We start from the raw sequence: 18,462 nt of genomic DNA on the forward strand, positions 1-18,462 counted from the left end.
CAAAGGAGCATAAGCCGCTCACCAGCATTCTCCATTCAATCCTGTCCCGTGCAATCCTTTCCAGCTATTTCCAGTTGTTATTCATTCTTTTCATATGTGATTCCATTTCTCGACGTAATGTGTTCTTTGGCCTACCGCTTTTCCGCTTAACTTCAGGATTCCAAGTTAGGGCTTGCCTCATGATGTAGTTTGATGATTTGCGTAATGTATGTCCTATCCATTTCCTTCTTCTCTTCCTAATTTCCTCTTTAGCTAAGAGCTGGTTTGTTCTCTCCCACAGAAGGCTGTTACTGACAGTATCCGGCCGATGGATGTTGAGTATCTTGCGTAGACAACGTTTTTATAAATACTTGTAATATTTATAGTACTTGTACAGTAGAACTGCCTTGACGTTCGTATTGAAGATTCTCACATTGATATTGGTTGAAAGTTGTTTTGAGTTCACATAGACAGATGGATTATGATAACTGCTAGCCTATTTAATTTATACGATATTTAAACACCTACACTATCATATCATCCATACGAAAGATCTATTTTATTTACACTGTAATAGACGCTTCTTAAAACGTTTCTACTTCAGAAAGGTTATGTATAATTCGTATTTAGCTGAATGGATTATGTAATCCATCAAGACTTAATAAATAGAAATGATGAATGATTTCACTAAGTCATTTCAAGTGAAAATCACTTATTCTTCGATGTGATTGTGTAGTTTTCACACCATACTATAAACAAACTGAAGTCGAATATATCAATATTGGGGAAAAAACAATCCATTAATCCAAAGGTACCTCATAACATCCGATGGCTTTATGAGTGAGCATTCTCGATAATAAACAAAATAGGATCAGAACCTTTTTCAGTCTACTATTGGTTTTTAATTGTTTTTTAACCAACTGATATTTATCCTAGTATAAGACTCCTCAGGAATGTTCATGCACGATCCCATCCCACGAGATTCGAACTCAGGACCTATCAGTCTCTAGGTTTTCTATGATTGTCTAAATTCAATTGACTCATGAATTCAATTATTAAATTTGAAAAATCTCTTCGTAAAAACCCTCTCTGATATTTATCCAGTGACATAATCCATCATTATGAGTTTTGTTGTTAGTTATTATTATTATTATTATTATTAAAACGAAGAACAGCAATCCAATCACTCTTGATGGCGAAACTCTGGAAGATGTAGAATCCTTCACATACCTGGGAAGCATCATCGATGAACAAGGAGGATCAGATGCAAACGTAAAGTCAAAGATTCTCAAAGCAAGGGTCACATTCCTACAATTGAAGAACATATGGAATTCAAAACAACTTTCAACCAATATCAAAGTGAGAATCTTCAATAAGAACGTCAAGACAGTCAGTTCTACTGTACAGAGCTGAAACTTGGAGAACTACTACAACCATCATCAAAAAGGTACAAGTATTTATAAATAGCTGTTTACGTAATATACTCAACACCCATCTGCTGGATATCATCAGCAACAGCCTTTTGTGGACGAGAACAAACCAGCTCTTAGCTAAAGAGGAAATTAGGAAGAGAAGAAGGAAATGGATAGGACATACATTACGCAAATCATCAAACTACATCATGAGGTAAGCCCTAACTTGGAATCCTGAAGTTAAGCGGAAAAGCGGTAGGCCAAAGAACACATTACGTCGAGAAATGGAATCACATATGAAAAGAATGAATAACAACTGGAAATAGCTGGAAAGGATTGCACGGGACAGGATTGAATGGAGAATGCTGGTGAGCGGCTTATGTTCCTTCGTGAGGAGTAACAGGCGTAAGTGAGTAAGTTTTATTATTGTTATGATTAGTGTTTCATTTGGATGATTATGTTTTTTTTAATCTTCATTCATTATACAGTGAAGAATATCGTACAATACGTAGCTATATTGTTGATATGGTATTATCTACTGAAATGGTACGACATTTTGATATTGTTACAAAATTTGTAAACACATTAAGTAAACCAATGCTTGCAAAGAATCGTGTAAGTGATTATTGTCTATATAATATTGTTTTTGGATGATAATTCATTTTGAAGATAAACTTCAATTTTTCATTTTTCTGATGATATAATAATTGAATTCATGAGTCAATTGAAGTTAGATTTCAAAACCCGTCTCTGATTATAATCATTATATGTTCACTAGTGACTGTCTCCAAGAGTTATTTCCTGGAGTTCTAGTGAGAAGCAGTGACTAGTGGAGTTCAACTGGGTCTATTATAAGATAGTAATTCACTTAAAACAACGATGTATGTGTTGCTCAATTTCGTGAATTAGTTGAAGTTAGACATTAATGCGGTTGTATGCCGGAGGGCTGAGTGGTCTATTGGTTAAGCGTTTGCGCGCGAGACTGATAGATCATGGGTTCGAATCTGACGAGGCGGGATCGTGGATGCGTGCTGCTGAGGAGTCCCATACTAGGATGTAACGGCCATCCAATGCTTTCAGGTTTTTTATGATGGTCTAACTTCAATTGACTCGTGAATCCGACTATTAAATTACTATAATATCCACAAAACCCGTCTCTCCTAATTATTATTTATTAAGTTAGTTTAAATGAATTTTACTCCTTGATTGTATTCGGATTAGTTGAAATTTAAACTTATATAGTTGATCAAGGGGTTATTAATTTTCCCAGAGGTTGTTCTATTACATCAGGTTAATTATCTCAATCATTAATTTTGAAACTAGTCAATAGTGAAAGTATTGCATTAGATGGTTGATTGTATGAACAAATCAATATTAAAAACAGATTGTCTTATATTCACTTGGTATTCTTTACTTGAATCTTCCCGTTGATGTTTAAAACTGCAGTCGGTTAGTCTCATGTTGGCATATTTACATCCTATGCGGATTGACTGGATATTGCCTTAATTCACAAGCATTATTAACAAAGATGGAAGGTGGCTTGCAGTGGAATCCACGACCCCCGTTTTTTCCTATTTGGGACTCGTCAGCTGAATGTACCTGCATCATAGAGTTTATGCTCACTCTGGGACTCGAACCCAGTACCGTTCGCCTCAAATGCTATAGCGTTATCCACCTAACTACTGAGTCATAGGGTGAAGTTTACGGCTGAAATTGATCAGTCTCTTATTGGCATATGTGTATCATGTGTGCATTTCTTTGATATTGCCTTAATTTACATGCATTCTAAGCAAAGATGGGTTTGAGTTCCAAAGTGAACATCAACTCTGAGATGCAGTTACATCCAACTGACGAGTCCCAAATTGGATGAAATGTGCGTCCTGTATTCCACTGATAGCCGCTGTCCATCTTTGTTTAGAAGTTTGCCTTATAGCCTAAATGTGAGTTAAGTTTATCATAAGTAATTTTCAAATCAGTAACGTTTTTGATCATTATTATTATAAAGATCATGAGTGATCATAAGATTAGCAAGTAAACGTTTTTTTTAAATATATATAGAAATATGATGACAACCGTCAAAATAGTCAGTCTTAGAGGTAGAATACGTTACATTGATATACTTAGACTGTGATTACATTACACCTGAGTCATACTGTAATGAACAGAACACAAGTGGGGACAATCGAATGTATTCAACACAAAATTACAGGACCTGTTAATAAAATCTAACAATCAAATAGTCAATGCCTAATTTGCAAAATGTCCATCAATTGTCTCAAAATGATTCAGACTTCATTGTTCATGCATTTTCATACAAATTGCATTCTGTTTCTATTCGTTACTGTTCGATCCTCTTGTCTCTCTGCTGCCAGATCTTCTGTTCACGACTAATATCATATACTACTTATGTCAATATAAGTAGCACACACCACAATACCATTAAATCAGAATTGATCAATTGATGTAGTACTACAGAGCATCTTACATTTCTACTTCATTAAAGTATTTTAACTCAATGTTATCTCTCTTCAAACTAATTCTGTAACATAAATATGTATGTCAGTTCCATATAATACACTGATCGCAAAACATTTTATTATTTTGTTTCAATATAGCACCATGATCGTTCATCTGTCGGTAGTATGAGTTCTATGGAATCGTGTTCTATGGGAATGACAATGTCTCATTCTACTTCACCAAGCCCTGGACAAGAACGTATATCTAGTACACTAGAAAACTTATCAACTGCAGAAAATAGAACATTAATTAAACGTTTAATTATTAAATGTTCCGATGTTAATAATCCTACAAGACCATTATCTATATGTAAAGAATGGGCAACAAGAATAGCGGAAGAATACTTTTGTCAAGTTAGTAAATTTTTTAAACTGAAATTTGTTTTCATTCACTTGATGTTATTTTACTTGTACGTTCCCATCAGTCTCATGTTAGTATATGTGCATCCTGTGCGTATTGCCTCGATATAGCCTTAAGTCATAAGCTTTTTAAGCACCCCATTTCACAAGCAGGTGGCTATTAGCACTCAGTAGTTAAGTGGATAACGCGATGGTGTTTGAAGCGAACGCTACTGGGTTCGAGTACAGGAGTAAACATCAACTTGGTGATGCAGGTACATCCAGCTGACTAGTCCCAAATAGGTCGAAACGCTCGTTGTGGATTCCACTGCAAGCCACCATCCATCTTTGCTGAACTTTGTTTCCTTTTTGTCTACTAAACAAAAATTTATATCATGATTTCTTCCACGGTTCAACTATAAGACAGGTGAATAGACGTTTGAATTCATATATTTTTTTGACAGAACTCCTACAGTCAATAAATTAAGGTATTCCGATGCAGACAGATGTACTAACTTTTTATGATATGTCAAACAAATGTCTTAGTAGTGCTTCATAAATCATTTTGTCTTTATTGGCATTTTTCCATATAGTTTCTGTGATATCATAATAAAAAGCAAACCTTCATTCAGATTCAATTGATGTGAGCTAACAACTAGACTCATTTATGTTACTAAGATACCAGTCATGTAGTATCTCACAGTATTATAAGTTTCATTAAAAAAAAATAATTTATCGAACTATTTAGGTCTTTAATAGTTTATTCAATAACAATATGGAAACCTATAACACAAAGTTGTTATGACTTTATGTCCGGCTTTTTATCACGTGATTTATCCACCAATCAAAATACGACTTATACAATCTTAGCACTGTGCCAGAACCAATGAGGTTCAACCGGTATGGGCAGCCTAACGTCCTCATTGGCCGTATGTCCGCCTAGCCCGTCCACTTGAATCCAGAACACCAATACCAGCTTCCACTATGCGAATCGAATCGAATCGTTCATTTCAGACATACTGGGTTTATATATCAACCAAACAGACCACAACGCACCATAAAATAGGAAATAACATTCATACACAATAAAGCCAAAAGGTGACTGTGAAGATGGGAGGCAGTAGCCAATAAACTGAACATAGCTTAAGAACAGTAAATCGTACATTAATAAATTATAGGTCAAAATAAAGCTCATGATAAGAGGAATATAAATATACATAATCTACTTGTTGAATAGTTATACCATAAGAATGTATAGATAATATTAGTCAATTAATCTATGTCTCAGCAGAAGTTACTCGTGATTTAATCTTCACTCGGATATAACAAAAGTAATAGCTATTTTCTATATGTTCTTTTTAAAAAGAACTAAAACATACTGAATGAAAAATCGTTTCTATCAAGAAATTCATGTCACTTGTAGAACCATCCAAAACTAAAGAACAACTGAACATCAATTTCATTTAAGTACATGTCTCTTCACCAGTGTATATGCATTACATTAAGATGAAATCAATGTAACAAGTTTAAATTTAATGTGATAAGTTGATTAATCAAATAAGGTTAAAGGTAAATGACCAATTACAATAGTTGAGATCATCAGTCAATTGAAGCTAGACCACTATGGAAAACCTAAAAGCAATAGATGACCGTTTTGTCCTATTGTAGCTCCTCAATGCTTGTATCTAAGTGAGGATACAGTCTTAGATTTGATGATTTGTACGATATTCTTAGTTCACCTAAATGGTTACACTAATCAATACTTTCTTAAACTGTGATTATATTCAATAAGAACTTTCGTCTAAATTTGAATGAATAGTTTCACAATATTTGGGCGCCGAGTTAATGTGAGTCATTAAAGAGGAATAATATATATTTGTAAAATCTCAGCAAGCGAATTTGAAGTAAATCCAACGTTTCGCTTGGCAATCTGGTCCAAGCTTTCTCAAGAAAAATATAATCAAACAACGACAGCTTAGATGACAAAACCAAGTTTACGAAAGAGTTGGAATCGCCTGAATGCAGATTACCTTTTCTAGACTGCCTGATTGAAAGGAAGGATAATGATTGTTTAAAAATTAATATATTCCGAAAGCCTACATATTCAGGGAAATTTTTAGATTTTAAGTCTGTGTATCGACACTCGACCAAAGTGACAATGGCCAAAAATTTGATCACCAGAGTCAAAAAACTTGTCACTGAACAAAATGATATAAAAATGGAAATGAATTTAGTTGTATCCACTCTATTAATGAATAATTATCCGAAAGGTTTTATTAAAAGAATAATTAAGAATGAAGAACGGAATGATATTTTTGAAAAAAGAGTTAAGCAAGATTGGATGAACACAGTAGTGATCCCATATCGTAAAGGTATCTCAGAAGATATCAGAAGGATTTTAACTCGTCAAAATATAAGAGTATTCTTTCGAACAGATAATACTCTAAGATCAAAACTAGTAAGAATCAAAGATCCAATACACAAGGATGATCAACAGAATTGTGTTTATGAAATCAAATGTAATGACTGTAATGCAACGTATGTAGGTGAAACATCAAGGCAACTGAATGTGAGGGTGAAGGAACACATACTGTGCTTAAAGCACATTCCTAAATCATCAATTGATGTAAAAAAAAGCTTGAGAACAGATCAGTGACAGCATAAAACTCGATTGAATCGGGTCATACAATTGATTTCAATGGCACGAGAATCATTCAAAAAGGATTTAATTCTTACAAAGAACGACTAACAGTCGAAGCCCTACATATATGGGCTACTTTAAACTATATTAATAGGAGAGATGGAAACTAATAATTAATAAGTAAACCTGATCTCCTTTTTTGCAATTTGATATATCTATGCCATAGTAACTAATTGTTCAATGATTCAAATCCGTTATCTTATCTGAATGTGTTATACAATTGACGGGGACATTAAAATAACTTACTTACTTACTTACTTACGCCTGTTACTCCCAATGGAGCATAGGCCGCTGACCAGCATTCTCCAACCCACTCTGTCCTGGGCCTTCTTTTCTAGTTCCATCTAATTCTTGTTCATTTTTCTCATGTCTATCTCCATTTCTCGGCGTAATGTGTTCTTTGGTCTTCCTCCTTTCCTTTGACCTTCAGGATTCCATGTGAGGGCTTGTCTTGTAACGCATTTGGGTGCTTTCCTCAATGTGTGTCCTATACACTTCCAGCAAGTCTCCCTGATTTCTTCCTCCACTGGCATCTGGTTTTTTCTCTCCCACAGTACGTTGTTGTTAATAGTGTCCGGTCAATGGATCTGAAGTATTTTGCATAGACAGTTGTTAATAAACACCTGTATTTTCTGGATGATGGCTTTCGTAGTTCTCCAGGTTTCTGCCCCATACAATAGAACTGTCTTGACATTTGTATTGAAAATCCTGATTTTGGTGTTGGTTGATAGTTGCTTTGAGTTCCAGATGTTCCTCAGTTGTAAATATGCTGCTCTTGCTTTGCCGATCCGCGCCTTCACATCTGCATCAGATCCACCCTGTTCGTCAATGATGCTGCCCGAATACGTAAAGGTTTTTACATCTTCCAAATCTTCTCCGTCAATTGTGATTGGATTGGTGCATTCTGTGCTGTATCGGAGAATCTTGCTTTTCCCTTTGTGTATATTGAGACCTATTGCTGCTGAGACTGCTACCACACTATTCGTCTTCTCATGCATTTGTTGTTGCGTTTGGGATAGAAGGGCCAGATCATCTGTGAAGTCTAGATCGTCTAACTGCATCCTAGATGCTCATTGTATGCCGTGCTTCTATTCAGATGTTGACGTCTTCATAATCCAGTCGATCACCAGGAGAAAGAGAAAGAGCGAGATTAAGCAACCTTGCCTAACAGCGGTCTTCACTTCGAACGACTTTGTCTACTGTCCTCAATGCACAATTTTGCAGTGTAATCCATCATATGAACTCTGTATGATATTGACTATCTTCTGAGGCACGCCGTAGTATCGAAGAAGTTTCCATAGTGTTGTTCTGTCCACGCTATCAAATGCCTCTTCGCAGTCAATGAAGTTGATGTAGAGTGATGAATTCCATTCAATTGATTGTTCCACACTGATCCATAGAGTTACGATTTGGTCTGTACACGATCTATCCTTACGGAATCCTTCCTGTTGGTTACGAAGTTGGGCGTCTACGCAGTCCTTCATCCTGTTTAATAATACCCTGTTGAAGACTTTTCCCGGTATTGAGAGAAGAGTGATGCCCCTGTAGTTATCACACTTGCTGAGATCGCCTTTCTTCGGTATTTTGATCAGAAGTCCTTCTTTCCAGTCTGTTGGTACTTGTTCCTCATCCCAAATCTTATTGAAGAGAATGTGGAGTATCCTTGCAGTTGCCGCTACGTCTGCTTTTAGTGCCTCTGCTGGGATGTTGTCCGGTCCTGCTGCTTTGCCACTCTTGATTTGTCTGATGGCCATGCTGATTTCTTCAATTGTTGGTGGGCCAACATTGATTGGGAGGTCCGTGGGTGCTACTTCGATATTGGGTGGGTTCAGTGGAGCTGATTGATTCAAGTGTTTTTTGGAGTGTTCTACCCACCTGTTTCGTTGTTCGTCAATGCTGGTAATCACTTTGCCTTCCTTGCTTTTTACTGGTCGTTCTGGTTTACGGTGATTTCCAGAGAGTTTCTTTGTTGTGTCATGCAGTTGTCTTATGTTTCCTTCTCTTGCAGCCTTTTCCACGGTTGTTGCTAAATCTTCCACATATTTACGTTTGTCGGTTCTGATGCTCCTCTTCACTTGTTTGTTTACTTCTGTGTATTCAGCTTGTGCCTTGGCTTTTTCTGCTCTTGTTCGACTGGTATTGATCGCTGCCTTCTTGTTCCTCCTTTCTTGAATCTTATCCAGTGTATCAACAGTGATCCATTCCTTGTGATGGTGCTTCTTATGACCCAGGACCTCATGACATGTTGAAGTGATTGCCTCGTTGATCCCCTTCCAGTTGCTCTCCACAGTAGTTCCCTCTCAATTGAGTAGATCATGAAAGGCCTGGAACTTATTGCTGAGGACTATCTTGAATTTGTTGAGTTTGTTAGTATCCTGAAGAAAGGCTGTATTGAACTTTTGTGATATTGTCCACCCCGTTGTCCAGTGTTTCTTGAGTTTCAATTTCATCTTGGCGACCAGCAAGTGATGATCTGATGATATATCAGCTCCTCTCTTGGTTCTCACGTCCTCTATAGTCCTCCTGAACGTTTTGTTGATGCAAATATGGTCGATTTGGTTTTGTGTATAGTGATCCGGTGAAGTCCATGTGGTTTTGTGTATGCGTTTATGTGGGAATATGCTGCCGCCTATGACCAGCTTATTGAAGGCACATAGATTTGCAAATCTCTCACCATTTTCGTTTCTTTCTCCCAGTCCGTGTCGTCCCATGATGTCTTCATATCCAGTGTTGTCCGTTCCAACCTTGGCGTTGAAATCTCCCATCATAATGGTCAGGTCCTTTGTTGGGCACTTCTCGACTATTGACTGCAGCCTATTGTAGAATTGATCTTTAGCGTCTTCATTGTAGTCGTTGGTAGGCGCATAGCATTGGATGATGTTCATTGAAATGCCCTTTTCTTTGTTTCGAAGGAGGCTTTGATGATCTTTGGTCCATGAGATTCCCATCCTATAAGCGCATTTTGTGCTTGTTTGGACAGCATCAATGCAACTCCTTGTGTATGTGGGGCATTTTCTTCTTCATGGCCGGAGTATAACAGAAGCTCTCTTGAAGTTAGTCGTTGTTGTCCAACTTGTGTCCAATGTGTTTCACTGATCCCAAGTACCTCTAGGTTGTATCTTCTCATTTCTGCAGCAATTTGAAAGGCTCTTCCGGTATCCCACATTGTACGAACATTCCATGTACCTAAATAAATGGTCGCTCTGGTTGTCAGAAGGGGCATCGGCCTCGTAACTTTCGAAGGAATTCAGCTTTCATCATGAGGCGTCATAATTCTTCTAAATGAAGACCTTCTGACTCCCAGGGCAGAGTTTAAAAGGTTTGAATAATTTTTTCTGGTTAGCGTTTTTTTAGCGAGTTAGTTTTCTACGGGATGGGGACGCTAACCCCATGCCCAACCCTCCTCCTTTATCCGGTCTTGGGACCGGCAGTAGCCCCCAGAGGGACTCTAGGCGGACACACACTTTCAATTACATATACATCCCTCTTTTATTTTGTTTACTAATCTTATTTATCTTCATTTAATGCAGGCTGTGGCATTTTTTGATTCATTTCATATATAAAATCATCTGTTTTTCTTAATATACACAGACCGTAGTCAATAGTTAGTTGAATGAAATTTCTTCTCACATCACTTGCGTATAACATACATTCTGTTGTCTTAATACATTTTTGGTTCCATAATCACACACCTTGTTCCTTATGTGTACAATGACAAGTTTGTCATAACCTTGAATTTACCTTGATAATCCTTAAGTCATTCTATATGGCCTAGGATAACACAGCAATTTTTCTTATTCTTTCTCTTCCCTTGGTTATTTTCAAATGAACTTATATTTGGTTGACCTTTATTATTTTTCATATTTATTTTCATATAAACACATCATGGATGCGCACTGCTGAGGAGTCCCATACTAGAACGAAACGGCCGTCCAGTGCTTCCAGGTTTTCCATGGTGGACTCATGATTTCAACCTGTGAAATTTCTAAAACTCTCCACAAAACCCATTTTGATAATAAACATATCTCTTACACATTAATACAAATACCTATTTATAAAAAAAATCCTTCACCTTGATTGGATGACTTATTCAGTATACAGTAAACTGGAGAACCATGGTACCTATTTATATTCAAAAGACGGGGGGATTTGATGGGGATCTTTAAACGACTATTTATATTCGATAATTTTGTTGTTTGATTATATTTTTTTCCTTGAAAAAGCTTGAACCAGATTGTCAGGTGAAACGTTGGATTTACTTCAAATTCATTCGCTGAGATTTTCACAAATACAACATTCTTCTTTTTAATGTGATTATATTCATGGTCAATGAAATGTGTTTAACGAGTAAATATCAAAGATACGTTTTCCAAAATGTATAAGCAGCATTTTCTTATTCTATGCATTTAACTATTTTAAAATTTAGACGGAAGAAGAGAAACGACGCAATTTGCCTATTGTTATGCCAAATTTTGATCGACAAACTTGTAATATTTCTCAATCACAGTTATCATTTATCGATTTCTTTTTAAAAGGAATGTTTTCAGGATTTGACTGTAAGTCAGTTACATATTATGGTAAAAATATATTTTAAAATTAGTCCCATTAGTTCAATGTATTAATAGGAAACTAAGAAGTTATTAAATTGTGCAACAGTAAAGATTGTGTTTTTTTTTAAATGAAACTCCAGTTGGCACCCCCTGTGTTGTTTGGATAACCAATGAGAGTTTAGATGGTCCGACGTTAAAGGAAATGTTAGGATGTGCAGAGAAATATACCAATAATTATCATCTTAAGTGTAATGATGGCCTTGGACTTTAAATGTACACTCCCTATTGGTCGATATTTATTTCACTTGTTAAATATTATACAAATGTTGTTTTCTATTTTATGATACGATGTGGTCTGGTTGATTGGTATATAAATAGAGTATGTCTGAAATATAATGATTCATATCTCAGAGGCTAAGACTTGCGTTCTGGACTCAACTGGCTGCGCTATACAGCGAAGTAGGGCCAATCGGGACTCTAGGTCGTTCATTTCGTGTTTACGTGTCATTGATTCGATCGATAAATACGCTGCGCATCTAATCTGCAATCCACAAGACACAACAGGAAATAAGCATGAAGACTTAAAGCACAGTTTCTTCCTAAGTGATACTTGTCAGAATAGTCCATCTGCAGTTTTGAGGGATTGAATATTTAGTGAATGAGAACACAAACGAGAACAATCGAACGTATTTGAATATAAAATTACAGAACATTTTAATAAAATCTGAGAACTATACATGAAATACCTGATTTACAAAATGTCAGTTAATTGTCTCAGACTTCAATGTTCTTTCGTTTCTCGTTCTCTTTCCTTCGATCTTCTTAATCTTCTGCCGCCTGACATTTCACTTTCGACTGATGATATATACTACTGATATCAGTCGATATCAGTAGCACATACCACAAACGTACCTCATAAAATTGAGATTCATGTCACACATAGTCACAGTCAAACATGTTACTAATGAGTTAGTTGAGTTAGCAAGATTTCGTTTTTTTATTACTGTTGGCAAAATTAGAAGCTTATAAAGATCTTTGGAATAAAAATCTCATTAAAGAAAACGTTTGTCCCGACTAAATGTACATATTTTTGATCCAAGAGAAACTTTATAACACTGTTGTTTTTGACAAGTCATAATGGAAAGTACTTTCTAACTTATTGAGAAATATTCTTTAATGAACAGCTAATTACTTAGCTTAATTATATACATGCAATTAATAAGTCACAGTATGTCGTTGCTTACTCATATATGCACTAATGATGAGCTAATGCATGGTACTCATAGTAAGGTTGTATCAAACGCTATCTTCAATGATGTTGCCAACTGATTCTTCAGGAAATCATCCATGATGTTACCCATGGATTTCAAATCAATGGATATTTAGTAAACAGAAGTATTTCGTTCCAATCAGTTTTTCGTCATACACATATATATGATTTACAACAACAAGATAACACTAACAGGGTAGAAGTGTTTCAGAAAAAGAGGCATACATAGAAGATCAGTGACCAGCTAGCATACTCATTTTCACAACTCAGTACTAATCGAATATGAATAAAATTAACGAAAGTCATAACCAATCGTGCAACAGTGATTTGCACCGATGGCATTATCGAAGATTAATTCAGGAGTATCTGTAACCTTTTTAATAAAACTGATTTTCTTACTAAATTCGTCGCACAAAAGTGAATAAAATCATATCGATGATAACAATCTTTCAGAATAAGTTAATTTTCTTGAAGTTACAGTTTATAAATGATGCTACCAGACAGATACTAATACAGAGATCAAGAAAAGCTTAACAGAAAACATTCCCTACAGCCGATTCAAATCAGATTTTTACAATTGCCCGAATAGTGAAAACCAATAACAAAGACAGACTTTCAGAATTCGCCAAACTCATGAGTATCTATCAACCAGCTACATTAGAGGCACATTTCGACAACTAGATAATCTTAATGTCGAACATCATTCAACCTAGTTGAGCAAAGCATAATTAAGGATGATTCTGAGTTTTATACTCGATAACTTGGTGGACAACAGATATCAGGTTGACTTAAACAAAGGTTTTGAGATTATTTATTGTATGACATGAAATTCACCACCTGAATTAAGAGTTTGTCTTTTCGCTATCACTGAAGGTATCAGAACCCAGTTTTTCAACCTAAAAAAAGTTTGGTTAAACCCTCTCAAACTTGGCCATCACTGTAGGAGTGGGTTTTTAGTGGGTCCATTTATTTAGACATCAATTAGATCCGACAATGTTGTTTACGGGTTCATCACTTTAGTGGCCAGAGATCTGACTCTAATTAGATCGGGTGAATGATTGTTATCAAAATATACATACTTACTATTCTCGTATGTCTTTATTGACTTAACTCGCGTCGGTGCATAACGGAATTAAATAAGTTGAATAAGAAAATGGATTTTTGAATACACATAATTTGTACGCTAGCTGATCTGGACAGACAATCTGACTAACGAAGCGAAATGACGCTCAATGAAAACTGCATGTGAGCTAACTCCATTTAATGAAGCGTTAATTATCACTTATAGTCACACAAAAATAAGTTACAGATATGTGATGAATTGAATAAGATGTACATGCACATGCACTCATACAAAAATAGTCAGGGTGGATAAGTAAATAATGAAGAAGTCTAAAACGTGACTCAAGAAGGATGGATAAATTGGCCTGTTCAGAAGCTAGAATAAGTTGTATTGGCTTAACATAGTAATCGACACTACAGGTTAGAAACGAACAAAACCCAAGTTCCTCGGTTTGATTCCTTGTTATAAGGTTCTAAATAGGCACCTCTGTGGAGTCTAAAACCAAGATGAAATGACTATTTATTGCTTACAGATTATCGATAGTCTAACTTAAATCCCAAAATCTACATACTGATAATTATTATAATATAAATTTCAATTGTTGAGGTCATGAGTCAATTGAAGTTAGATCATCACAGAAAACTTCGAAGCACTAAAATAGCCGTTTCGTCCTATTGTGAGTTTCCTCAGCATTACACATCCACGATCCCGTCTTGCGAGATTCCAACCCAGGACCTATCAGTGTCGCGCTCGAGCACTTAACTTATTAAGAAACTAATTTGAGCTTAACTTATTTATAATACACATTTTAATTTTTTCCATTTTGTGTTTTCTTTTCATATCCTATTAGGTGTTTTTCCAATCCCTGAACTAATGAGTAATCTAGAAAGTAATACAGCTTATTGGGCCAATAATATTGAAAAAGAGAAAAAAACACATGTAACTTATCAAACAGAAACAAAATCAATATCTGTTCACCAGGATTAAACCTTATTTTATTTTATTTTTTTGTTTTTTGTTTTTGTTTGTTTTCGGTTTTATATTTATTTTTCAATACTTCACATTTATTTGTTCCTTTGTTACCAGGTTAGAAATAAATTAATGTAAGCATATTAAATATACATATTAGGTCATACACACATACATAGATATGCATGTATGCATATACATCAAATCTATCTATCTATCTATATCTATCCTATTCTATCCTTTCCTGTCCTATCCTACTCTATCCTATCCTATCCTGTCCTGTCCTATCCTATCTATCTATCAATCAATCAACTAATGAATCCATGTATCTATCGCATTGATATAGAAGAAAGAATAATCTAACAGAATCATATCGGTTGTTTACTCATCCACTATTAATATTGTTGTGGTTATTGTTTTTAATTGGATTCAATTAGTCAGTTCCAACTGAATACTCATTCATTAGTTAATTCTGTACAAACTATACACAGTGTACTTGAAAACGAAGAAAAACAAACAAACAATAAAATGGAAAATAAACAAAACAGTCTAGAATTTTTGTTGAAAATTCTTCTGAGTAATTTTTTTTCTAAAAATTGTTCATTCTTTTTTCTTTTCTTTTTTTCTTGTTTTTCTCTTTTTTTGGTTTTGTATGATAAATAATTGTTCAGTTGTTAAATTCTTCGAAATCGTTCAATAGAATCATCGTCTAATTCTAGATCCATCTTCATGATATTCATATTGATATTGTCACTTGTCATTCTATTCATTTTTAATGACGTCTTTTTTGTTTTCTCTTTTTTTTAATAAGATGCCAAATTATGTTGATAGAGAAGATTTTGGTTGTTGTACAAGTATGCTTATAATTACATAATGACATCATCACTACCACTACTACTATTACCACTGCCGCTACTACTACTACTACTACTTCTAGTACTACTACTACTATTACTCTTATAAGTAGTAGTATTATTTCTTAAAAATAATTTTGTTTATTCAAATAAACCATTTTAACTCATTCATATTATTCAACAATTCAATATTATTCAATGGATATTCTTCATTTATGTCTTACAATCCATTATTAATCATAGAGATTAATATAAGTAGTATTTTTTTTAAAACTTGATCAATATTTTATTTCATTTCATTGTTTGCTTGTTTGTTTGTTTGTTTTCTACCATGTAAAACAATCAAATTTTACTTTAATCTTTCTATTCTATATTACTAATTGTCTACCTCGTGTAGAATCATGTTTGATTGTGTTATTATATTGATTTATGACACTTTTATTGATCCATTACGTACTTATTTACGCCTATTCCTATCGATGGAGCATAGGCTACCGACTAGCATTCACCATATGTCTATATATGGATACAAAATAATGTTTATATATATATGGATAAGTTTATATTTCTATGTCTATTATATGTCTAAATGTATTCGTTTATTTTGTTGGTAACTATGAACATCCTCAAAGAATTGTTCTTCCATAATAGAAATGTATTATTATCATTACTGTGTGAATAGTAATTATGATTGAGATATATTCTCAACTTGTATTGTACAGTGATAACTTAACATTCATTATAATCACATATAATCCATCCAGATCATTGAAGATAAGCTTATGATGATGTAATCATACTTATTATGTTGTTGATGTAATAAGACTATTGTAAATCAACAGTATGCAAATTGTTATTAGAAAATATTATGAATCGATATAAATTATTCTTGTCATTGTGTATTGTTTTTGTTTTTTTTATACGATGGTATATTTGATAGTCTGACGATGATTTGTGACTAAGTATCTGACTCTCATTGGATTGTATGCTGATTGTTTACTTACTTACATTTACTTACACCTGTTACTCTTAATGGAGTATAGGCCGCTGACCAGCATTCTCCAACTCACTCTATCCTGGATTTTCCTTTCTAGTTTTATCCAATTGTTGTTCAGCCTTCTCACGTCTTTCTTTATTCATTGACATAATATGTCCTTTGTTCTTCAACTTCTCCTTTGACCCTGAGGATTCCATGTGAGGGTTTGCCTTGTGAAGCAGTTCAGTGCTTTCCTCAATGTATGTCCTATCCACTTCCAGCGGTTGTTCCTGATTTCTTCCTCCACTGGGATCTGGTTTGTTCTCTCCCATAGTAGATTGTTGCTAATTGTGTCTGACTAACGGATCCAAAGTATTTTGAGTAGACAGTTGTTAATAAACACTTGTATCTTCTGGATGATGGCTTTTGTAGTTCTCCAAGTTCCCGCCTGATGCATTAGAACTATCTTGACATTTGTATTGAAAATTCTGAGTTTGGTGTTGGTTTATAGATAGTTCTTTTTAGTTCCAGATATTCTTCAATTGTAGATATGCTGCTCTTACTTTGTTGATTCATGCCTTCATATCTGTACCAGATCCACCGTGTTCATCAATGATTCTCCCCAGATACGTGAAGGTTTTCACATCTTCCAAATTTTCTCCATAAATTGTGATTCGATTGTTGCATATTGTGTTGTAACGGAGAATCTTGCTTTTCCGTTTGTGTCTGTTGAGACCTATTACTGTTGAGGCTGCTGCTACACTAATTGTCTTCTCCTTCATTTGTTCTTGCGTGTGGGATAGGAGAGTCAGATCATCAGCAAAGTCTATATCGTCCAGCTGCAGTTTATTCAATGAATGTAATAGCAGTAATATCATTCTTCTTCTTCGTGGGTTTCGAACTTTCCTGACTATCTAAATACCATTGTCCTTTGTTCATTTGATAGATTTAGAAAGATGATAAACTATTCTGACATATCATCTAACATTTCTTCACTAAGTTTTCAATATATGAGTTTTGAAGCTGAAGATTTTAAGGAATCTCTAATTTTTAACTGATAAGGGCTTTCTACTTGGTAAAAACTAGGTCAAGTAATGTATGTCCAGTTTGTGATGAAAAATACAACCTCTAATTAAAAGTTACCACTTGTAAATCTAACCATTTTGAAGATTAAGTCCATGTTCATTGATTTTACTGATTAGAATATCATAAATCCACCAAACTTTGTTGGCTCTCGGATTTCAATTCATTGATAAAATTCTATGTTCGTTATGGGTTAAGTGTTACATTATTATTATTAGCTTTATTCAGTATTATATTCTTGGTACCATATAGAATTCTCAGCACAAAGTATTTCAACAAGTTTCGTTTTCCATCCTGATGATAAATATTGAGTGATCGCCAATTAGATGTTGGCAGTTTAGGAATCGATATCTGAATAATGTACATTATTTTCTATATATAATGTCAGTAACCAGAAAGTTACTGGCTGTGCAATTTCCTGACTGAATAAGTTGTGCAATTAATTGACATAATGATCTGTTCAAACAAACGAAACTTAGTTAACTTGTTGAAATATCTAGATGGCAGGAACAGGCAGTCCAGATATTCAAGCAGGCCGCCTAGTTACGCGAATTCTCTCAAGAAGTGATAAATGAAAACAAGATTCCTAAACATTATATTTTGGTTGAGATCATGAATCAATTGATGTTAGATCACCATTTAAACCCAGGAAGCAGTGAACGGCCATTTCGTCCTATTGTGGGACTCCTAAGCAGTGAGCAACCATGATCACACCTTGCGATATTCAAACCCAGGGCCTTCGGTCTCGCG

The 18,462-nt window shown here is 34.9% G+C and overlaps 1 protein-coding gene across 2 annotated transcripts in view; it reads left to right on the forward strand.

The window, feature by feature from the left end:
* The window catches only part of PDE8A (High affinity cAMP-specific and IBMX-insensitive 3',5'-cyclic phosphodiesterase 8A), a 142,109-nt gene extending 125,568 nt beyond the window's left edge, over window positions 1-16,541 (forward strand). For both annotated transcript variants that reach the window (XM_051209972.1, XM_051209973.1), the window contains 4 exons: window positions 1,880-2,006; window positions 4,007-4,261; window positions 11,374-11,503; window positions 14,681-16,541. In XM_051209972.1, coding sequence (XP_051075457.1) covers window positions 1,880-2,006; window positions 4,007-4,261; window positions 11,374-11,503; window positions 14,681-14,817 — 649 coding nt within the window. In that variant the 3' untranslated portion in view covers window positions 14,818-16,541. The remainder of the gene's footprint in view (window positions 1-1,879; window positions 2,007-4,006; window positions 4,262-11,373; window positions 11,504-14,680) is intronic.
* The last annotated feature ends 1,921 nt before the right edge of the window (window positions 16,542-18,462 follow it).

Source organism: Schistosoma haematobium, chromosome 1, assembly GCF_000699445.3.
Source record: "Schistosoma haematobium chromosome 1, whole genome shotgun sequence".
NCBI lineage: Eukaryota > Metazoa > Platyhelminthes > Trematoda > Strigeidida > Schistosomatidae > Schistosoma > Schistosoma haematobium.